Below are 17060 nucleotides of genomic sequence, written 5' to 3'. Positions count from 1 at the left end.
AGAAAGGCAAATGTAGACAGGTACCAAAGGCAAAGACACGAGGGGTATTAAACAATGGTGAGAGAAACTTCTGAAGAAGGAATGGTAAACACTTTCATTTAGACATTCACAGGTAACTACTAAAGAGAAAATATAGGTTTTGAATTCTTTAAATTTTATGTTATAAAATATACCTTTAATATTTTCCTTTATAAGTATTGTTACTGGACATCTGTTGTGGAAAATTATTCGAGGACTAGGGTCTTCTGAGAGAGTTAAATAAGTCACTCCAAAATGTTCTTGATATGTCAGCACTATAGCCCTAGAGTGGAATCAAATCAAATGACAGAAGTGGTTTAGAAAAAAATGAATGCTTTCTTTCCTTATACATGTTTATTTGGATTTGCCATATTCAGAATTCTTTCTAGAACACCTTCTCTTTTAGAACTCAGACAAAATATTCTCCAGGGAAAGCAGGCCATCCCCTCATCTATTAACTGTCAAAAACTAATGGTAGGTTTACTGATTTTTCTGATAATAATTGTTAAGCACATATACATCTTAAAGTAGTAAAAAAAAAAAAAGTGAAAAACTATTTAAAACAAAAAAAATAATAATTCTACACACCCAGAGAGAAACTACAGTTAATCTTATGCTACCTTACCCTCTTAGCTTTTCTTTCCCCTTCCAGGTATATATATATACCTAGAAAGAAAAGAATATATATATATATATTCCTTAGACTCTTCATATGGGGACCTTCTTCCTCAAAACTGCAAAGAAAGAGCTGACCTGCTTTTGGAAGGACGACAACAGAGTTTGCGAATTTGAGTGCCTTTTCATTTTCAATTCTAAAGAACTATAAGGCTTATAATATTTGTTGTCAAGTTTCACAAGATCATCATACTTTTAGGATCTTCATTTTGACTAATGGAATAAAGCAGTATTATTTGGAGTTTTAAAACTTGCTGTATTGGCCTAGACTGCCCTCTACAATAGAGAGAAAATTGCAATTAAGAGTTACAGATTACCAAACAATATTTTGTATCAAAGCTGGCAAAAAAAATTCTCTGCATTCTAAAATTACATAGACTGACTGCCAAAATTAATCAAAGAAATCAGATACTTGTGGCCTTTAGTTTATACTATTTAAAGGTGGGTCAATAATGCACTAAAGAATTTCACAAATCACCAGTCACTGTGAGCAAGTCTGAGTCTTCCCCCCCAAAATCGTGTTTGTCTGGAATGTCAAAGTGAATTTTCTATTAACATTTGGGGAAACCAGATTAATAACATCAAAGGTGCACTGCTGGATTTGCGAGGAGGAGAGAAAGGAGATGAGGTAGCAGGAAATGAATTCACTTTCAGAGTGCAGCCCTTGGATTAACAACCAAGTTCTTTCCCTAGCCTAATTTGGAAAAAGCAGGGAAACCTCAGAGAATTTATATTTGAAAGCCAAGAAAGCTGGGTGCCAGCATTAGAGTATGGTACTTTCAAACTAATATCTATCGCTTTTTTTTTTCTCCCACGTGAGTGTCCTGTTATTGCAGCACCTTTGTTGAACTTTTGTTTGGTTGGTTTTTTGTTTGTTTTGGGGGAAGTGCACGGGCTGGGAATCGAACCCGGTCTCCCACACGGCAGGCAAGAATTCTACCACTGATATATCCTCACATCCTCCACTGATATCTATCTTAATACCTCCTAGGTAGATCAAATTATACTAATAAATCCTGTTTTAGAATTCGTAGAATTTTAAGCTTAACTTTCAAATGAAATTTCGTTTCAAATTTGGCTTTCCAGTTTTTCACAGTCTCACATCACTTTCAAAAATGACTCTTAAACTTTTTACACTTACCATCTCCAACCAGAATATAAAGATAATCACTTCTCCACAACGTTAGGGATGAAAAATGTCTGTGAAACCATGGTTAATGTTGTAAAAGGAGGGATGTGTGTGAGGAACAGCACCTTACTATGAATTAAGCTATCTTTTAAAATATTACTACTAAAAATCTCTGTATATATCAAAAAGGTAAGATGGCTAAATCTTAAAGAAAGCCCATAAATTCATAATCATGAGAATAAAGTACCTCTCACAGGTCTCAAGATGTTTCCTTTTGCAGCTGTTACATATACCATACGTAGGTTATTCCTGACAGCTACAGAAAGGACTTAGTGTGTGTAAAACCACCATAAAATGTAAGTCCAGTTTGAACAAACCATTACATGTCTCTGGCTTGATCCTGAGGTTGTTATTTGAATGACTTGTAATTAATAGTTAAAGTAACTTGTGTTCAGTAACAACCAGAGAATAGTCTTCTGTGACTTGTATTTGTCTAAGTTATAGCTCTCTCAATGACTTCTTAAAGAAAAATTCCAGTCTGAAGAAAAATTAAAAATGGGAAAAGAGAAAGGTTTTCCAATTTGACTTTCTCATATTTCAACCCATATTTCTCAACATTTTACAGAGGCCAGAAGTCGTTAAAGAAGTTGATCTTTCATTTCTAATATATTGCCATTCTACAGCACAATTGCTGCAATTTTCCCCACAGTATAAAGCTACATAAGGGAGAATCTCATAAGTTATCATATGTGTTGATATGTGATCGTAACAATTGATCAATTGTATAAAATGTCTAGAAGCCACTAAGCATAAAAGAAAAACCTAATTTTACATATGGTGAGCAACTATTCTCCTGTCCTTCTAAGCATATCAATGAACAGCTCCACCAACCAGCACAGACAGTCATTCACATATATGTAAAATACCTGGTACAGAATCCATTTTCTCTATAATTCCTGAAGGGCACTGCCACACTCTGCCTGGGAAACTCTTGTCTAACTATAGCTGGCAGGCTCCAGAACTGTGAGCTGTCAGCACCTACAGCAGGAGAAAAGCCCAGCAAGATGTGTTTCTGAAGCAATGATGCATCCAATGCTGACTGACTGATGTCAGGCATTAAGTCCCAGCAAGGAAGGGAGCTGGATTTCACAGCAGACTGATCTGCATCTGGGCAAATGCTAAAAGTGGCACTGTCGGGAACATGAAAATACTGAAAAAAGAAAAGAATATAGAGATAACACAATTACTGTAGTAATACAATGGAGTTAAACTCTTTAAAGCACAGCTAAGAAACCAAATCACTGTACCAATTTGAAACTGTGTACCCCAGAAAAACCATGTTCTTTAATCCTAATTCAATATTGTTGGGTGGGAGTTTTTTGATTAAATTGTTTCCATGGAGATAGATGTCACCCACCCAATTATGGGTGGGACCTTCTGATTAAGTAGAGATATGTCTCCACACATTTAAGGTAGGTCACTTACTGGAATCCTTTAAGAGGGAAACATTTTGCTAAAAGCTTCAGAGCTGACACAGACAGAAACGTTTGGAAATGCAGAAGGAAAACGCCCCCTAGGAAGCTGTTTGAAACTAGAAGCCACAGAACCAGCAGACACCAGCCACTGGTGTCTTCCCAGCTATGGGAAGCTCCACCTCTGGACAGAGGTGTTCCAGACCCATCGGCATTTCTTGTGTCAAGGTATCTTTTCCTGGATGCCTTAGTTTGGACATTTTTATGGCCTTAGAACTGTAAACGTATAACTTAATAAATTCCCTGTATAAAAGCCAACCCATTTCTGGTATATCGCATTTCCAGCAGCGTTAACAAACAAAATTGACCACGTATTCTCAGGAGTGGCCATGTCAGGGATGTGACATTATAAGCAGTCAGAACAGCATCTGCTTTCATGGGCATAATGATAGGGCTGGGGTGATTTAAAAGGTGATGCAAAGTTTTCATTACCGCCAGATATTGCGAAAATCCAGACACTGTGGAAGTATAAAGGCCACATACCAGCGAAGGAGTCTTTTCAGACAAGTACTGCCCTACTCAAAGGGTGTGGCACCCTGAGGGAACTTGGGAAGAAGAGATCCTGCTATGGGAAGTCAGAAAATAAGTTCTGTTTAACGCTCATCCCGAGGGATAAGGAAGCTCTGATTCCAATCTTCAGATGGAAATCCATAAGGGTTCTGGCATATTAGATGATTTCAGAATTTTAGACTTACAAAGGACCTGTAGAGATAACTTATTTGAATCTCCTCTTTTAGAGTCAAGGAAAATGCTGTCCAGAGTGTTGATGACTAGCCCTAAGTCAGAATGCCAGGCAGTGGCAAAGTGTGGCCACAAGCCAGGTTTCCGGTTTCCCAGCTAGGTGTTTTTCTCACTATCCACAGTCTCCTGAAAGCCTTGTGACTGTCGTGCTTTTAAAAAATTCCACATCTGCCTCAAGTAGGATCAGGGTTGAAAAAGGGACACTCCTCAACTTGAGGGAAAAACCTGGGCCTCCCTGTTCTCTCCAAGAAGTCAAGCAAACCAGGAGTTCTTTGTGATGTTGATATTGTGGTTAATGCTAGCTACAAATAGCTACTGAGGGCCTATTATTTTTACTTTTATTATCTCACTTAATCTTCACAAAAAACCCTGCAAGGAACACATGCTTATGCTCATTTTACAAATGAGGGAATGTCAGTGTGGAAAGCCCCAACCCCTTGTCACAGAGAGCCCATGGGGAGAAGCAGGAGAATTATTAGGACACAGACTGATTTCCTGCTTGTCATAATCCTCTACAGATATTGTTGACCTCTATTGTCCAACTGGACAATCAACTGGGTACTTTTGGGTACCTATTCATTTCATCAACACTTTGGTGAAATTCCACTGTTCTGACGGTTATGTAAATTTGGAACACATTGTAAAGTTAAAAATAAAAGACTCATTCTATTTGATCATTTCAATATACTTTTTTTTAGGAACTGAAAGTAAGGAATGATTATAAGTGCATACAAGGTAAAGAAAGGTAATATTTTCTTGTACGATAGTTTCAACAGCGTAAAACAACAGCATACATACAACTGGTAAATTCTGGTTTTAAGTCTTTTTAAAATCTCTCCTTACTCTCTTAAAATATGACTGTTCATTTTACTTGTATGAAGAATAAAATGAAAAAATCCCTCTGAGCATTCTTGGACTTATTTTCAGCATATTCTGCCACTGAGATGTTACTATAAAATGAGATGGTATGTTTTCACAGCCCTGGTAGACACAGAGCTTCAGTGTTCCCAACCCATGGCTAGGTTTAGATCCCAGCCTTCTGTCTGCAGGGCTGTGCCAGGCCCTACAGCCTGTGAGGCAGATGTTCTTTTACATGAGACTTGTGAACCACTCTTAGGACCACTTCTCTGCCAGTGTGGGTTTTAGTGAGTATGCTAGAGGACTATGCTACAGCCTCTGAACAGATGTGGTTCAAGCAAAACTAATCCACAGGGTGTCAGGAGCTGCTGCTTTTTAGGGTTTCTGCTCCTTTACCTTGGAAGCACTGTCCATGACATCCATGTTTTTAATTAAAGCAAAAATAAATGGATTTCTCTTTTCCTATATTCGGGGTGAGCTTTTTATTTGTTCTAGGTTTAAAAAAGCTTATCTATTAATTTTTAATGTATCAAAACTAAGGTAAAACAATCATATTCTGATTTCCTTACCTCTTTTCCAGAATGGAGATCAGGAACAGACAACAGTGGTTTATAAAATATCTGGTATGGTGTATTATTGATTATTGTAGTCTTGTCTTCAATCTGAATAATCTGTATACCTTGCTGTACCATGGAAGAAATACAGAACTGACATAACTGCAAGAAAATTGAAGAAAAGAGTAATTTAAAAAATAGTACTAGGTATATAAAAATTACTTCTGTTGTTTTAAAAACATTATTTTAACAATTTATTTACCCAGGATAGTTCCAATTTTATCTTTTGTTCCAGAGCAATTATTTAATAGAGTCCCCTTTCATTCTGAGAATGTCAAGATTTGGACAAAAATTAAATGGTCACCATGGTTATAGGTAATTCATTAAGAAAACAGGGTACTTCAGCAAACCACTTAATTTGCTGCTCCTGTGTAGTGTCACATAGAGACTTGTTTTCAAGTTATTTCACCAACTACTGCACAAAATACTTATTTATAAAGCACTTGTATATAAACAGACACTACTAATTTTTCTCAACATGAAGGACTCAACTGGATTTTCTTATCCTCTTCACCATGTTCCTTATAGCAGCTAACTCACTTGATGCCTATTATCTGTGTACTGAAGCTCTAGGAACGTTAATATTGGTCATGAAGAAGAAGAAAATGAAATTGATTCTCAAAACGTGCTTTCTTGTGTTTCACGTGTTATAAATACTTTATGCATATTAACTCACATAATCACCTACATGGAGTATTTACTATTATCCTCATTTTACAGAATAGGAACTTGCCCAAGGTCACAAAGCTAAAGATGGGCTAGTCAGAACAGGAACCGACACAGTCTGGCTTTAGGGTCTTCCTCTTAGCCATTACATGAATCAACTCATTATTTTTCCATTTTTTATGAGGAACAAATGCACAGAGAAACTGTTACTTGCCTAAAGATACATACATATCTAGTATGTGGTAAAGTCAGGATCGGAGCACAGATTCTTTGAACTCCAAGCTCAGGTAATTTCCAAAATGCCACATTGCTGATCAATACATTTTCTACAAGAATTGCTGCACTGAAATTTGGAAACACTTTTTTTTTCTTTTAGTTGCTTTACCATGATTCAAAAGATTGGATCTAAGAAAAAAAGTTCTAAGAATTTTATTTAAAAAATCTGTTTCTGATGCATCATGGCTAAAACAGTAAATGCTTAGTCAATATTTGCTAGATTTAATTGTATTGATGTCTACCTTAGAAGAAAAGAAAGTACTATTTTAAGAGCAATGAATCTTATTGTCTGAAAAAAAGATCCTGCAATAGGATTTGACTTCCCTACTATTACTTGGGGGAAGGCTTATAGCTATCAGTTCCATAAATTCATATTACATTCTCAGGTGTTTAGTGGAGTTTAGTGACATCTGCTATTACCATTCAACGCCATGTAAGTTTTATGAGAGCTTCCTTTCTTTTTGTCTGCTGGCAGGAATTACATCAAGAGCAAGTTAAATAGACAATGGTTTTGAGTTCCTGGCTACTCTTCTTTTTCTTCTCTTTAATAAAAAACAAAAACAAATCTAATTTATCTCCCTCAATCTACTGGTCCATCTTTTCCTTCCTAGTCAAACATCCCTAAAGCCATTGCATTTTTACTCACTGATCTCTTGTAATTTAGCTTCTACTTTTTCACTCTTCTTCCAATACAATGGCCTAATCTCTTGAGTCAACTGACTTCCATCTTCATTCTCCTGGTCTCTCTATTGCATTTTTATTATTCTTTTTAATAAGCTACTGCTAGAGCTGCTTTAAATGAAAGGAAAATCTGGTCTCCACCCTTTTTTTTTAAGCAGAATTATATTATTAACTGAATGATAATGAAATTCGCTTATGAATATTCAAGTGATAAATTCTAATAATCTAATATCCCAATATTTCTAATATTAAATCAATGTGAGAATTGTTATAAGGCCAGTGGTTCTCAAATTGTGGTCCAGGGACCTCTGGAGTAGAGTGCCTCTAAGATGCTCTCAGAAGATCCCAGAGTCAAAACTATTTTTATAACAATACTATGATGTTTTTGTGTTTTACACTACAATTTTCTGATGAGTATACAGTGAAGTTTTCCAGAGGCTATATGACATGTGGATGATGTCACTGCTCTGATAGCTAATAGAATATGTGCTTGCATATTCTTGTGTCTTAAAATTTTTATTTTAATTTCTAATTTGCTAAATATCAACCGCTATAATCCACAGACACAAAAGGCCTTTGAGATCCTGATTATTAATTTTTTTCTGATTACTTTTTAAGAGTGTAAAGAGATCCTGAGAACAAAAAGCTGGACAACACTACTAAAAGATGATGAGATATTGATATATTTTCCAACAGTCCATTCATTCCTTCAACATTTTTTCAGTATTTTCTGTGGCCACTTTGTGAGGTGCTGAATATAGTAGGGAAGAGATTTTGCTAGAGGTGTTGGATGTTTGACTATATATTATAACATTTTTCCCCAGGTTTTGATGGTGGTTCTCAACTTACAACTATTCAACTTTGGGTAATTCATGCTTACAGGCTCTGTGCCATTTACAACCACATTACAGTACTTTGGCCAGGACAGCATAAACATGTGTTGCCCAGACAACTTTAAGGAAATGGATACCAGCCTTGAATACTAAAGAAAGACCAACTTCTTTGTATCTGAGAAATTTATTTCTTAAAAAGCCACCAAATAACCCTTAATTTTCTCTTCAAAGATGCCTGTCAAATCTAACTTTTCCCAGAGAAAAGTCATTCTGAATACTACAGCTCTGATAAAGTATCCCCCTTACTTTTTTTTTTATTTGGAACAGCTAAAATAATGAAGATATTAGAAATACACCATCAGAATTCTACATGTTATACTGTGATAATGTACTTTCATACATAAAATTTAATGTTATTATTTACTGTATTATTCAGCTTCACTGGTTTTCATAGACTTTTGAAAAGATTTATGCAAGATAGAACACACCATTTTCATTTAAATAACTGACTTAAATATGTTTCTTATATTCATAGCTCTAAAAAGATGGGTACCCGGCCCCTGTTGAAAAGCATAACTCCTTCTTATAACATTGGTACTACAGGAAAATTAGAATTGATTCACATTATTTTGCTCAGCATGCCCTTTCCAGGACTCTAGGCTTCGCTGCAGTAAGGAGCCTCTGTCCTTGCAATCAGCGTTCAGAATGCTAGAAACTCTACTTTCTGCTCTAAAAAAGGAGCCCAAGTCTAATTTGTGGATATTTTGGAATAAGTTCATTTTTCCCCCACATATAAATTAAGTGACTGCTGAGTGTTCTGAAATAGAGCAGTTACTGGATAAATGATGTGATATAGCTTTTATCACTGATACAGGAAAAAAAAACTCTGGAAAATAGACAGGGCTAAGAAGTTAAGAAATCAAATGTTTTACTGTTATAGATTGTTTAGAACAAATAATACCAAAAAGGGATTAAAAAAAAGAAAAGGTAAACTGATATTAAACAGGTTAAGAGGATGGCATGCTATTTTCCCCAGAGACTTAGATCATACCTTCTGATGTCCTGGGAAAGCACCAAGCCTTATTTCAGCGTCAACAAACCCTTCTTCGTCCAGTGTCACAACTTCACCATTACCTCCATCTTTCCACTTTGGAGATGTCAGGTTATGGACCAGTTTAATTGCTACTGATTTGTGCACAGTGTTTGTATCTGCCCAGTATATTCCAATTTGAAAAGCTTCCTGGAAAAATAATGCCTCAATTACAAAGTATTTCTCTTAACTTTGATATTTTTTACCTCAATCCTCAGGAATTTTTTATATTATATAATCTGTCTACTAAGTCAACCAAATCCCTTTATTTTCTAATTCTATTATTATTTTTTATAATGGCAACACACATTTTATTTTTAGCTCCCATTGTCTTTTATAATTCACAATGAAATTTACGTTTATGGGAGGAGAAAAACAACCCCGCTCCTCAAACTGTGATTATACTGTACATAGCAAAGCCTAAAAAACTGAAGGCTTTATCTCATTTGACAAGAGAATAATATGAGACATTAAGCCCATGTAGGTCAACATTTCAATTCCATAAGGTAACATCTGATTACTAAAAAAGAAAAAAAGGAAAATGAATAATGCAATTGAACAAAGATGTTTATAAAACTGTTCTGTATTAGGAAAACATTTTATTTGGGAATTCCTTTCATTCTATTTTCTTATAGATTTATGTATGTTCTTGACATGGCCTTATGAAGTTCTCTAGTGACGGAATTTAAAGTCCTCCTGTTAAGTTTTGTTTTGCAATTGGGTTTTCTCCGTGTATTAGTAATGACTCCACATGGTCATTATCAACACCTGGGTAGATATTCATGATTATGTACATCAAAGTCCACTTATAAAGGAAAGGAAGCTATAACAAAAACGGTTGCTCAGAAATCCTCAATTCCTACCCATTTTGCAGATCTCAGAGAATTTCTATAAGAACTGCAAACATCATCGAGAGAGTCGGTTAGCATACATTACGGCTCTATATCCTTAACTTATCTGGGGCAGGCTGATATCAATGCTTGTCAAACATCCCGTATACAACAGAAATGAATGTAACTAGCACGAGTTATCACGTTTGATGAACACTCAAGTGTGAATACTGCTGATGGGAAGAATAAGACATCTGAAATGTGACTTTCAAAGAACATTCAACATTTCTTATGTATGCATCTAAGAAGAGAGCTCGTTTTACACAACTGATCCATACATTAAGAACATACATGCAAGCTCAGAAAAAAAGCTTGTTGTTGAGAGAAAATAATACATATTAATTAAAATAGTTATTTAATTAACAGTACCTGAAAATTAGGAGGGATGATAATTTTGCCAGCAGGAACCTGTAGAACAATCTTTTCTCCTTCAAACAGCCAGAGATCCCATTTGGATTGACTGATAAGCAGGGCCCACGGTAAAAGTTCTATCAACAGGGTTTTAACATATGGCTTCCAAACTGACAGCTTCACTTGCATTGGGCTATCCCACTGACTCAGTTGTTCATTCCTGTTCCAAGTACCACATTTTAGAGATTCAATGAAATATGATGATTTTAATATTCATGAATTATGTTTAAGGATTCCAGACACAATGCTTCTGCAAGATACCTCGTCAGACCAGGATCATCCGATGCTGAATTTGCATCCAAGAGGAAGCAACTTTTCATGCAATTATGTTCTAGATCATGAGTAAAAAAAATCTACCAAATATACCTACCAGATGATAAAAGGCCAGAATCCGAAAAATACATGCAAATACCTTTTTATAAAAAACGTCCTTCATGGCATCTGTTGAGGACTGAATCACATCCCCTGAAAAAAGCATGCTCAGGTGGATTTGAACCCATTTGTAAACAGGACCTTTGAAGATGTTATTAACGTGTGCCCCATCTGAATGAAGGCATGCCTTAATCCAATATGGTTGAAGTCCTTATAGGCAAAGGAAACTGGACACAGAGAGAGAAGCCATGGGGAACAGTCAGAAGATGCAAGTCAATGAAACTCGGAAGAGAAAGAAGACAACACTGCCATGTGCACTGCCATGCGACAGAGAAGCCAAGGAACTGCAAAGATTGTCAGCCAGACAGAAGATACTGATTCTGGAAGCAAGCCTTTTAGTCTCTGAAATTGTGAGCTAATAAAAAACCAAACCATTATATGGTATTTATTTTAGCTAAAATAGTTTTTTTTGTTGTTGTTGTTTATAATAATGTATTTCTTAATGTTGCACAAAATTAGTAAGAAAAAGAAAAAGAAAACCATTACCTGCTGGAATCCTTTTTATTATAGGGCCACACGGTTTGAAGGGACTTTTCTGGCCCATAGAATTCTGCAAGGATCTGATTAACTGTGCCTCCAGGGTATATCTTAGTAGCTATTTGCTTAATGAGGGATGTAGAGATGGGAACAGCACAATCTGAAGGATCATCATCTTCTCTATGAAACAGAGAAAAAACAAGGATAAATATCAGATTTCTAAAATTGTTTACTGCTTTACATAATAATATGTTTATATTATATGCGCTTTTTGGGGGTATTGAGTCAACTGTTGGTGATTGAGGGACCGATGATGTAGTTTCTGCATGATGGTGGGCCCTGGCACTGGCATTTCCTCTTCTTCCTCCCATTGGTGTTTGGGTGAGACATCTATTCATCTCTTCTTCCATTACAGAAATCATGTGTCAATTATGTTTTCAGTATGATCTCTCTTGATTATATCTAAACTTATTGAGAGGTGTCTGAATTTTATTTATAACTACAGATTAGAACAAAAGAACACTAGGTAGGCAGTCAAAAAATAACATTTTCATAAAATAAATCCTACAAAAACTTCCATTTTACCTTACTGAATAGCACAACATTACTATTCTACTGAATTTCTTTTAGGAAGATGTAGGGATTTTTTCAGTACCTTGCTTGAAATGTTAGGTGATGTACAAGGTCAGGTTCTATGTTTTGCAGTGGTTTTTCCTGCCCTTTTCCTGGAATAATTTGTGTTTCGCTCAATCCCAGACTCCTTTTCTCCAAATGTATGATAATGGGGTCTGGAAGATGACTCCTCATGATAAAAAGAGGGCTGAACACAATCTATAAAAATAAAAGGACAGAACAACTTTCATATTTGCTTTGTTGCAGGATTCCAGCTGTTTGATGCTGAAACAAACTAGTAATAAATCTTTTCCCTGGGTCACTCTGACCTTAATTTATTTCAGAAAAGGAAAGGGCAGAGTCATATACCATATTTCAGGATTGGAAAACACTTACCATTCGTTGCTGTACTTGAGAATTGGGTTCTAAAGTCAAAATTGTACACCAGACATAAATTATGGAACTGTTTGAAGATGGTACCTGCATATAAGATAGAAAAGGTCCTATTAAATACTAAACAATTTACTAATTAATCAAATAAGGCACAGATATATTATCAGTTTGGAGGCTAAAAAAAGTTTAAAGTTATAGGAAAAAACATTACAAAATAAGTACAACTAAGCAAAAACAGACTTCATTATGGCAAATGGTGAATATACACTGAGTTGATGGGGCCAATTCTTTTAACAAACACAAAGGGATTTATGTGAGGAGAGAGAGTGATCTAAAACTGAGTAGAAGAATGAAAGAGAGGGTTTGTTCTTTACGGGAATGAAAGTGATGATGGTAGAAATTGAGGAAGAAGTAAAAAACCAACAGACTATTATAGAATTCTCTAATAGGGAGGATCAACCACTCATACACTGGTGAATCAGAATCTTTTTAAGATATAACCCACTTCTACCTGAGAGGGGTAGAGGCTCAACTGCAAGAACACTGGAACCAATGCAAATATGTTGTTAGGGGAAGGGGAAAAAAAGGCCTTCCAGTGTTATTTCAGAGTTCCACACGTTTGTATGTATTGATTTTAATAAATTAAGTGCTATATACAGTAAACAATACATAGAGAAAATTTAAATTTTAAAGTCATTCTATTCTGGATTGTGCTACTAATCATACCTGAATGGCAATGCTATACTCAGGGACCTTGGATTCCAGGCACACATCTCTTGACCAATCTTCATCTCCTTTAGCCTTCACACACAACTCTGTCAGTTCACTATTTTCTAGTACATATGAGGGCAATTTCTGTTTGGCTGTGAGGCAGTTAAAATGTTCTCGGATCACAGTTTGTCCATCTTGACCAATGTAATGCTGAACGACTTTTAGTTCTATGCTTTGAGACAAGTAGCTACAGATGATCTGTCTTCCACAGATGATAATCTAAAAGACAATGAATAAAGAAAGCCTCACCAATTCAGACTTCCTTAACTGGAAATTTGTAATAGTTCACACAGAGTAAATTATGTTGTTATTAATGGAAAGAAAATGAAATCATTTGATTAACTAGAGAATATAAGAAAGAAAAAGAAGTTTGGAAGGAGAGAATGGATTTTGCTTGGGTCATGTTGAGTTTGCAGTATTCAAAGGGCAGGCAAGACCCACTGGGCAGTCTGGTGCCTGGGCAGTCTGGCGCCTAGAAATACAGGTCAGGTCCTTAAGAGAAAAGGTGGGGATGGAGAGAAGGAAAAGTCTTGCAAATGTATACCACAGAAGAGTGTTTAGCTAGAAAAGGGGGCAGAGGCTCAAACCTGTTAAAGGATCAATATTTTAAAGGCAGATTCAGGGCAGAAGCAGTGAAGGGGCTGGAGAAGAAGGGACAATGGATCTGGAGGTGAATCAGGAAAAAGTGTTTTGCTTGAAGCTATTCCTTGAAGCTGATTTCCAGGGACTTAGTGCACTCTAATCCAATAGGAAATCTCTATATAAATTGATACTATAAATGATCTTTAGCTGGGATAGGTTTTTACCTAAATATATTTTATTCAGATTTTTCTATATTGCAGGAGTATTTATCTTTATAAAGCACAGAACTATCAATGGATTATCCAACTAATATCACAGCTAACATCACAGATGATATATGATAGGGTATTAAGGGATATTTCTTAAATTGGATGAAATTGTAAAGATAATGTAACTTTATTCTTTTGCAGTGAATCGTTTTAGAAATCAAAATCCTTCTGTGATATGAATATTTATCATGATAGGGAAAATGGGACTTTCACATATGGGATGCCCTTTATTTGTAACATTTTTTTTTCTGATTGTAAAACACCAATAATTACAAATCTACATATTATACTTACAGCTGTAAGCATTTTGTAAATTAACTCTCTCGTTCTCACAGTAGCCTTGTGAGACAGGCACTACTAGGAGTCCTCTTATTACCGAGGAGAAAATGGACCCACAGAAATGTTGAATAACTTGTCTTCTGTTACAGTTTGCTCAGATTCTGTGTTGATAATTACCCTGACAGTATGCCTTTCATAAAATTAATGCCAACCCATTGAAGAGAACGTAGAAACTATAAAAAGAAAAAGAGAATGAAGTCTACCCATCATAATATAAATGTAGCATATACCATGGGTTCCCTTCCCAGTAGCTGGTTTCTCCTATTTTTCCCTTGCTGTGAAAAACCGTAATTTGGCAGCAAAGTACTCAGGCAGGGTGGACCCCTCCTCTGTATCCTAGAGGGTATATCATAACAGGTACAAGATAATCACGGCAATCCCATTCTTCTTTTGCCAATGATTGGTTTAGGGGTAGACATGGGACTCTATTCTGGCTAATAATATGAAAAGAGGGGATTGCTAAAAGACTCTGGGAAAGATTTTACTCTTTGATAAGGGGGAGAAATCCTTCCTTTTCTGTCATGGCAGATGATATGAGAGAATATATAGCTTTTGCACCTATCTTGAGACTAGCAAGGCAAACCCAAGAGGATGGCAGAGAAGCAGATATAGCACTGAGCTGAAAACTTATGAATGAACTACCACATACCTAAAACAAACCTGCTAGATTAATAGATCAGAAATTAAATGTCATTTTAACTTGCATTATTTGAATAGTGAGGATTTTTGCATTTTTTAAAAGTTTTATTTTCCAATTCTGTCTATTCTTTCAAATCTTCTTTAGAAGGAATACATTCGTAAAAGCAAGCTGTGCTTAACTGTTATTTCCCCTAGGTATTCTAGCCATCTTTTTAAGCTATGTTTTTTCAGTAATAAGCATAAGAATCAACTGAACTATATTAGCCCTAAATAAGCAGGAAAACTTTTCTTTAGCGTATGCTAGGAGTTACCAGACACTCATTAAGTCTTACAGTGCCAAAGTACAGCCTAATTTTAAATAAATATTTGAAAGCTCTGAGATGGTATTTAACTCTGTTCTAATTCTTGATGTGTCCAGGCCTGGCAATATATGCACACAACTCTTACTTCAGATACTTTGGACCCGAGATTTAGGAGAGAATTTCGGTGTCTCACAGAAACCACAGATTCTTTACAACCATCTGGGACTCACTTATTAAACATGAAGATCTTCTTGGTGGGCTTTTACAGTTTCATTTTCAACTAAAAAGCCCGATAAATAGGTTTTCAACTTTGATAAAAAGAAAATCCTTGAAAGTGGCCCAGAAGGGAAGGCTACTTAGATGAAGAAAAATCCAAAATGGCCACTCGTCAGAGTGGTGACATTTCGTGGCTCCTCCAGTATAGGGTTCAGTGGGGGCAGGTCTGCTTTTCTTCAACGTGGCCAAACTTACAATGCCTTTTTTTTTTTAAATGATGATTAGAATTTCAAGATTAATTTAGCAGTTTAAGACAACTACTTGATTATTTTTTTAACGTAGGGTTTCTCTTTAATACACATGTCTAGGTTTCACACTAATTCCCTTCTTTCCCCAAAGCCACAAAGATGTGTATTGAAGATTTCTACATATGATTTTACTTAGCAGGTTTCAGAGCTCTTATTAGATCAGTGCCAAAAAGAATAGTGATATTATAAAATAATTCCAGAGTACCAGATGCACTGGAAGATGATATCTTAACCATGATTAAAAATGTATGTATAGGTACATATACACACACATATACATGCATACATTTAAATTTTTAGAGAGTAAGGTTTCCCTCATTGAAGGGATGGAAAACATGGAAGCAAATATATGTACATGAATAGTAGTTGTATAATGTACAAAGTTCCTGAGAAATTTTATATGTGGTTAATTTTCATTTAAATGGAAAATGTGAGGGGTATAAGAAAGACAGAGTTTAGATAACCAATAATCATGTTAAAACGAACTTTAGCCAATTCTCCATTTTCCAAAGGCTTTTAAATGTAGTTAAGTTATATAAACTTCCCAAATGGGACTTGATAATTGGGTAGATGTGGTCTGCAAACGTCCAGACCTAGGTATGGTAGAAGGAAAGAAGCCAAGATGCGAGGGAGGCAGAAATTCATGAAGGTCTTCTGGAAACTTGGTTCCTACCTTCTTACCTAAGCTTGCCAAAGAACTGAGCAAATTCTGGGTTTCTGATGTACTTTAACTAGAGCTAATGTGAATGCTAATCTACTCTGACAATAAAAATTACATCCAGTTGAAAAAGCCATTTAAAATTTTTGCTTATTTGCGCACGCGTATGTGTGTGAGCGAGACACACACACACACACACACACAAGAAGCTAAAAAGCTGAAAAAACACTGATTAGAAAGGTTTCCCACAACTTGGATACATGTATCAGTTGGTTTGAAGTTGGCATGGTGGTCTGCAGAATCTTTAACTATTATTCTGATTCAGTTAAGAAGAAAAAATACTTTCAATTTGCTTCATTATAGGTTAAATGAATTGCTGTAATCTACATTTCACCACTCTGTTAAGTTTTACAAATGGCCCAAATATAGAGCTCAACCTCCCTTGTCGAGTGATAAGAAATGCTAAAACTCAAAATATAAATTATATGTATATGTGCCTTCCTTGATGGTGGGAATATAAAATGGATGCTCCCAGATTCTGTGGAAGAAGATGACCCTTTCTTTCAAAGGTAAATGCAATGTAAGGGCTACCTATTCTTCATTAATGTTCTCCAAAGAGTTCTTTACCATTTGGTTAGATTCAATTTT

At 35.7% G+C, this 17060-nt stretch overlaps 1 protein-coding gene across 6 annotated transcripts in view; it reads right to left on the bottom strand.

The window, feature by feature from the left end:
- The window catches only part of VPS13B (vacuolar protein sorting 13 homolog B), a 1000970-nt gene that overhangs the window by 40686 nt on the left and 943224 nt on the right, over nucleotides 1-17060 (bottom strand). For all 6 annotated transcript variants that reach the window (XM_077167321.1, XM_077167322.1, XM_077167317.1 and 3 more), the window contains 9 exons: nucleotides 13055-13318; nucleotides 12332-12415; nucleotides 11979-12154; nucleotides 11333-11503; nucleotides 10373-10574; nucleotides 9075-9263; nucleotides 5523-5669; nucleotides 2749-3032; nucleotides 174-301 (listed from right to left, as the gene is read on the bottom strand). In XM_077167321.1, the coding sequence (XP_077023436.1) occupies nucleotides 174-301; nucleotides 2749-3032; nucleotides 5523-5669; nucleotides 9075-9263; nucleotides 10373-10574; nucleotides 11333-11503; nucleotides 11979-12154; nucleotides 12332-12415; nucleotides 13055-13318 (1645 nt within the window). The remainder of the gene's footprint in view (nucleotides 1-173; nucleotides 302-2748; nucleotides 3033-5522; nucleotides 5670-9074; nucleotides 9264-10372; nucleotides 10575-11332; nucleotides 11504-11978; nucleotides 12155-12331; nucleotides 12416-13054; nucleotides 13319-17060) is intronic.

The sequence above is a fragment of the Tamandua tetradactyla genome, chromosome 6 (assembly GCF_023851605.1).
Source record: "Tamandua tetradactyla isolate mTamTet1 chromosome 6, mTamTet1.pri, whole genome shotgun sequence".
Taxonomy (NCBI): Eukaryota; Metazoa; Chordata; class Mammalia; order Pilosa; family Myrmecophagidae; genus Tamandua; species Tamandua tetradactyla.
Note: the sequence above shows the minus strand (reverse complement) of the source record. Positions and strands in the feature narration are given on the sequence as shown.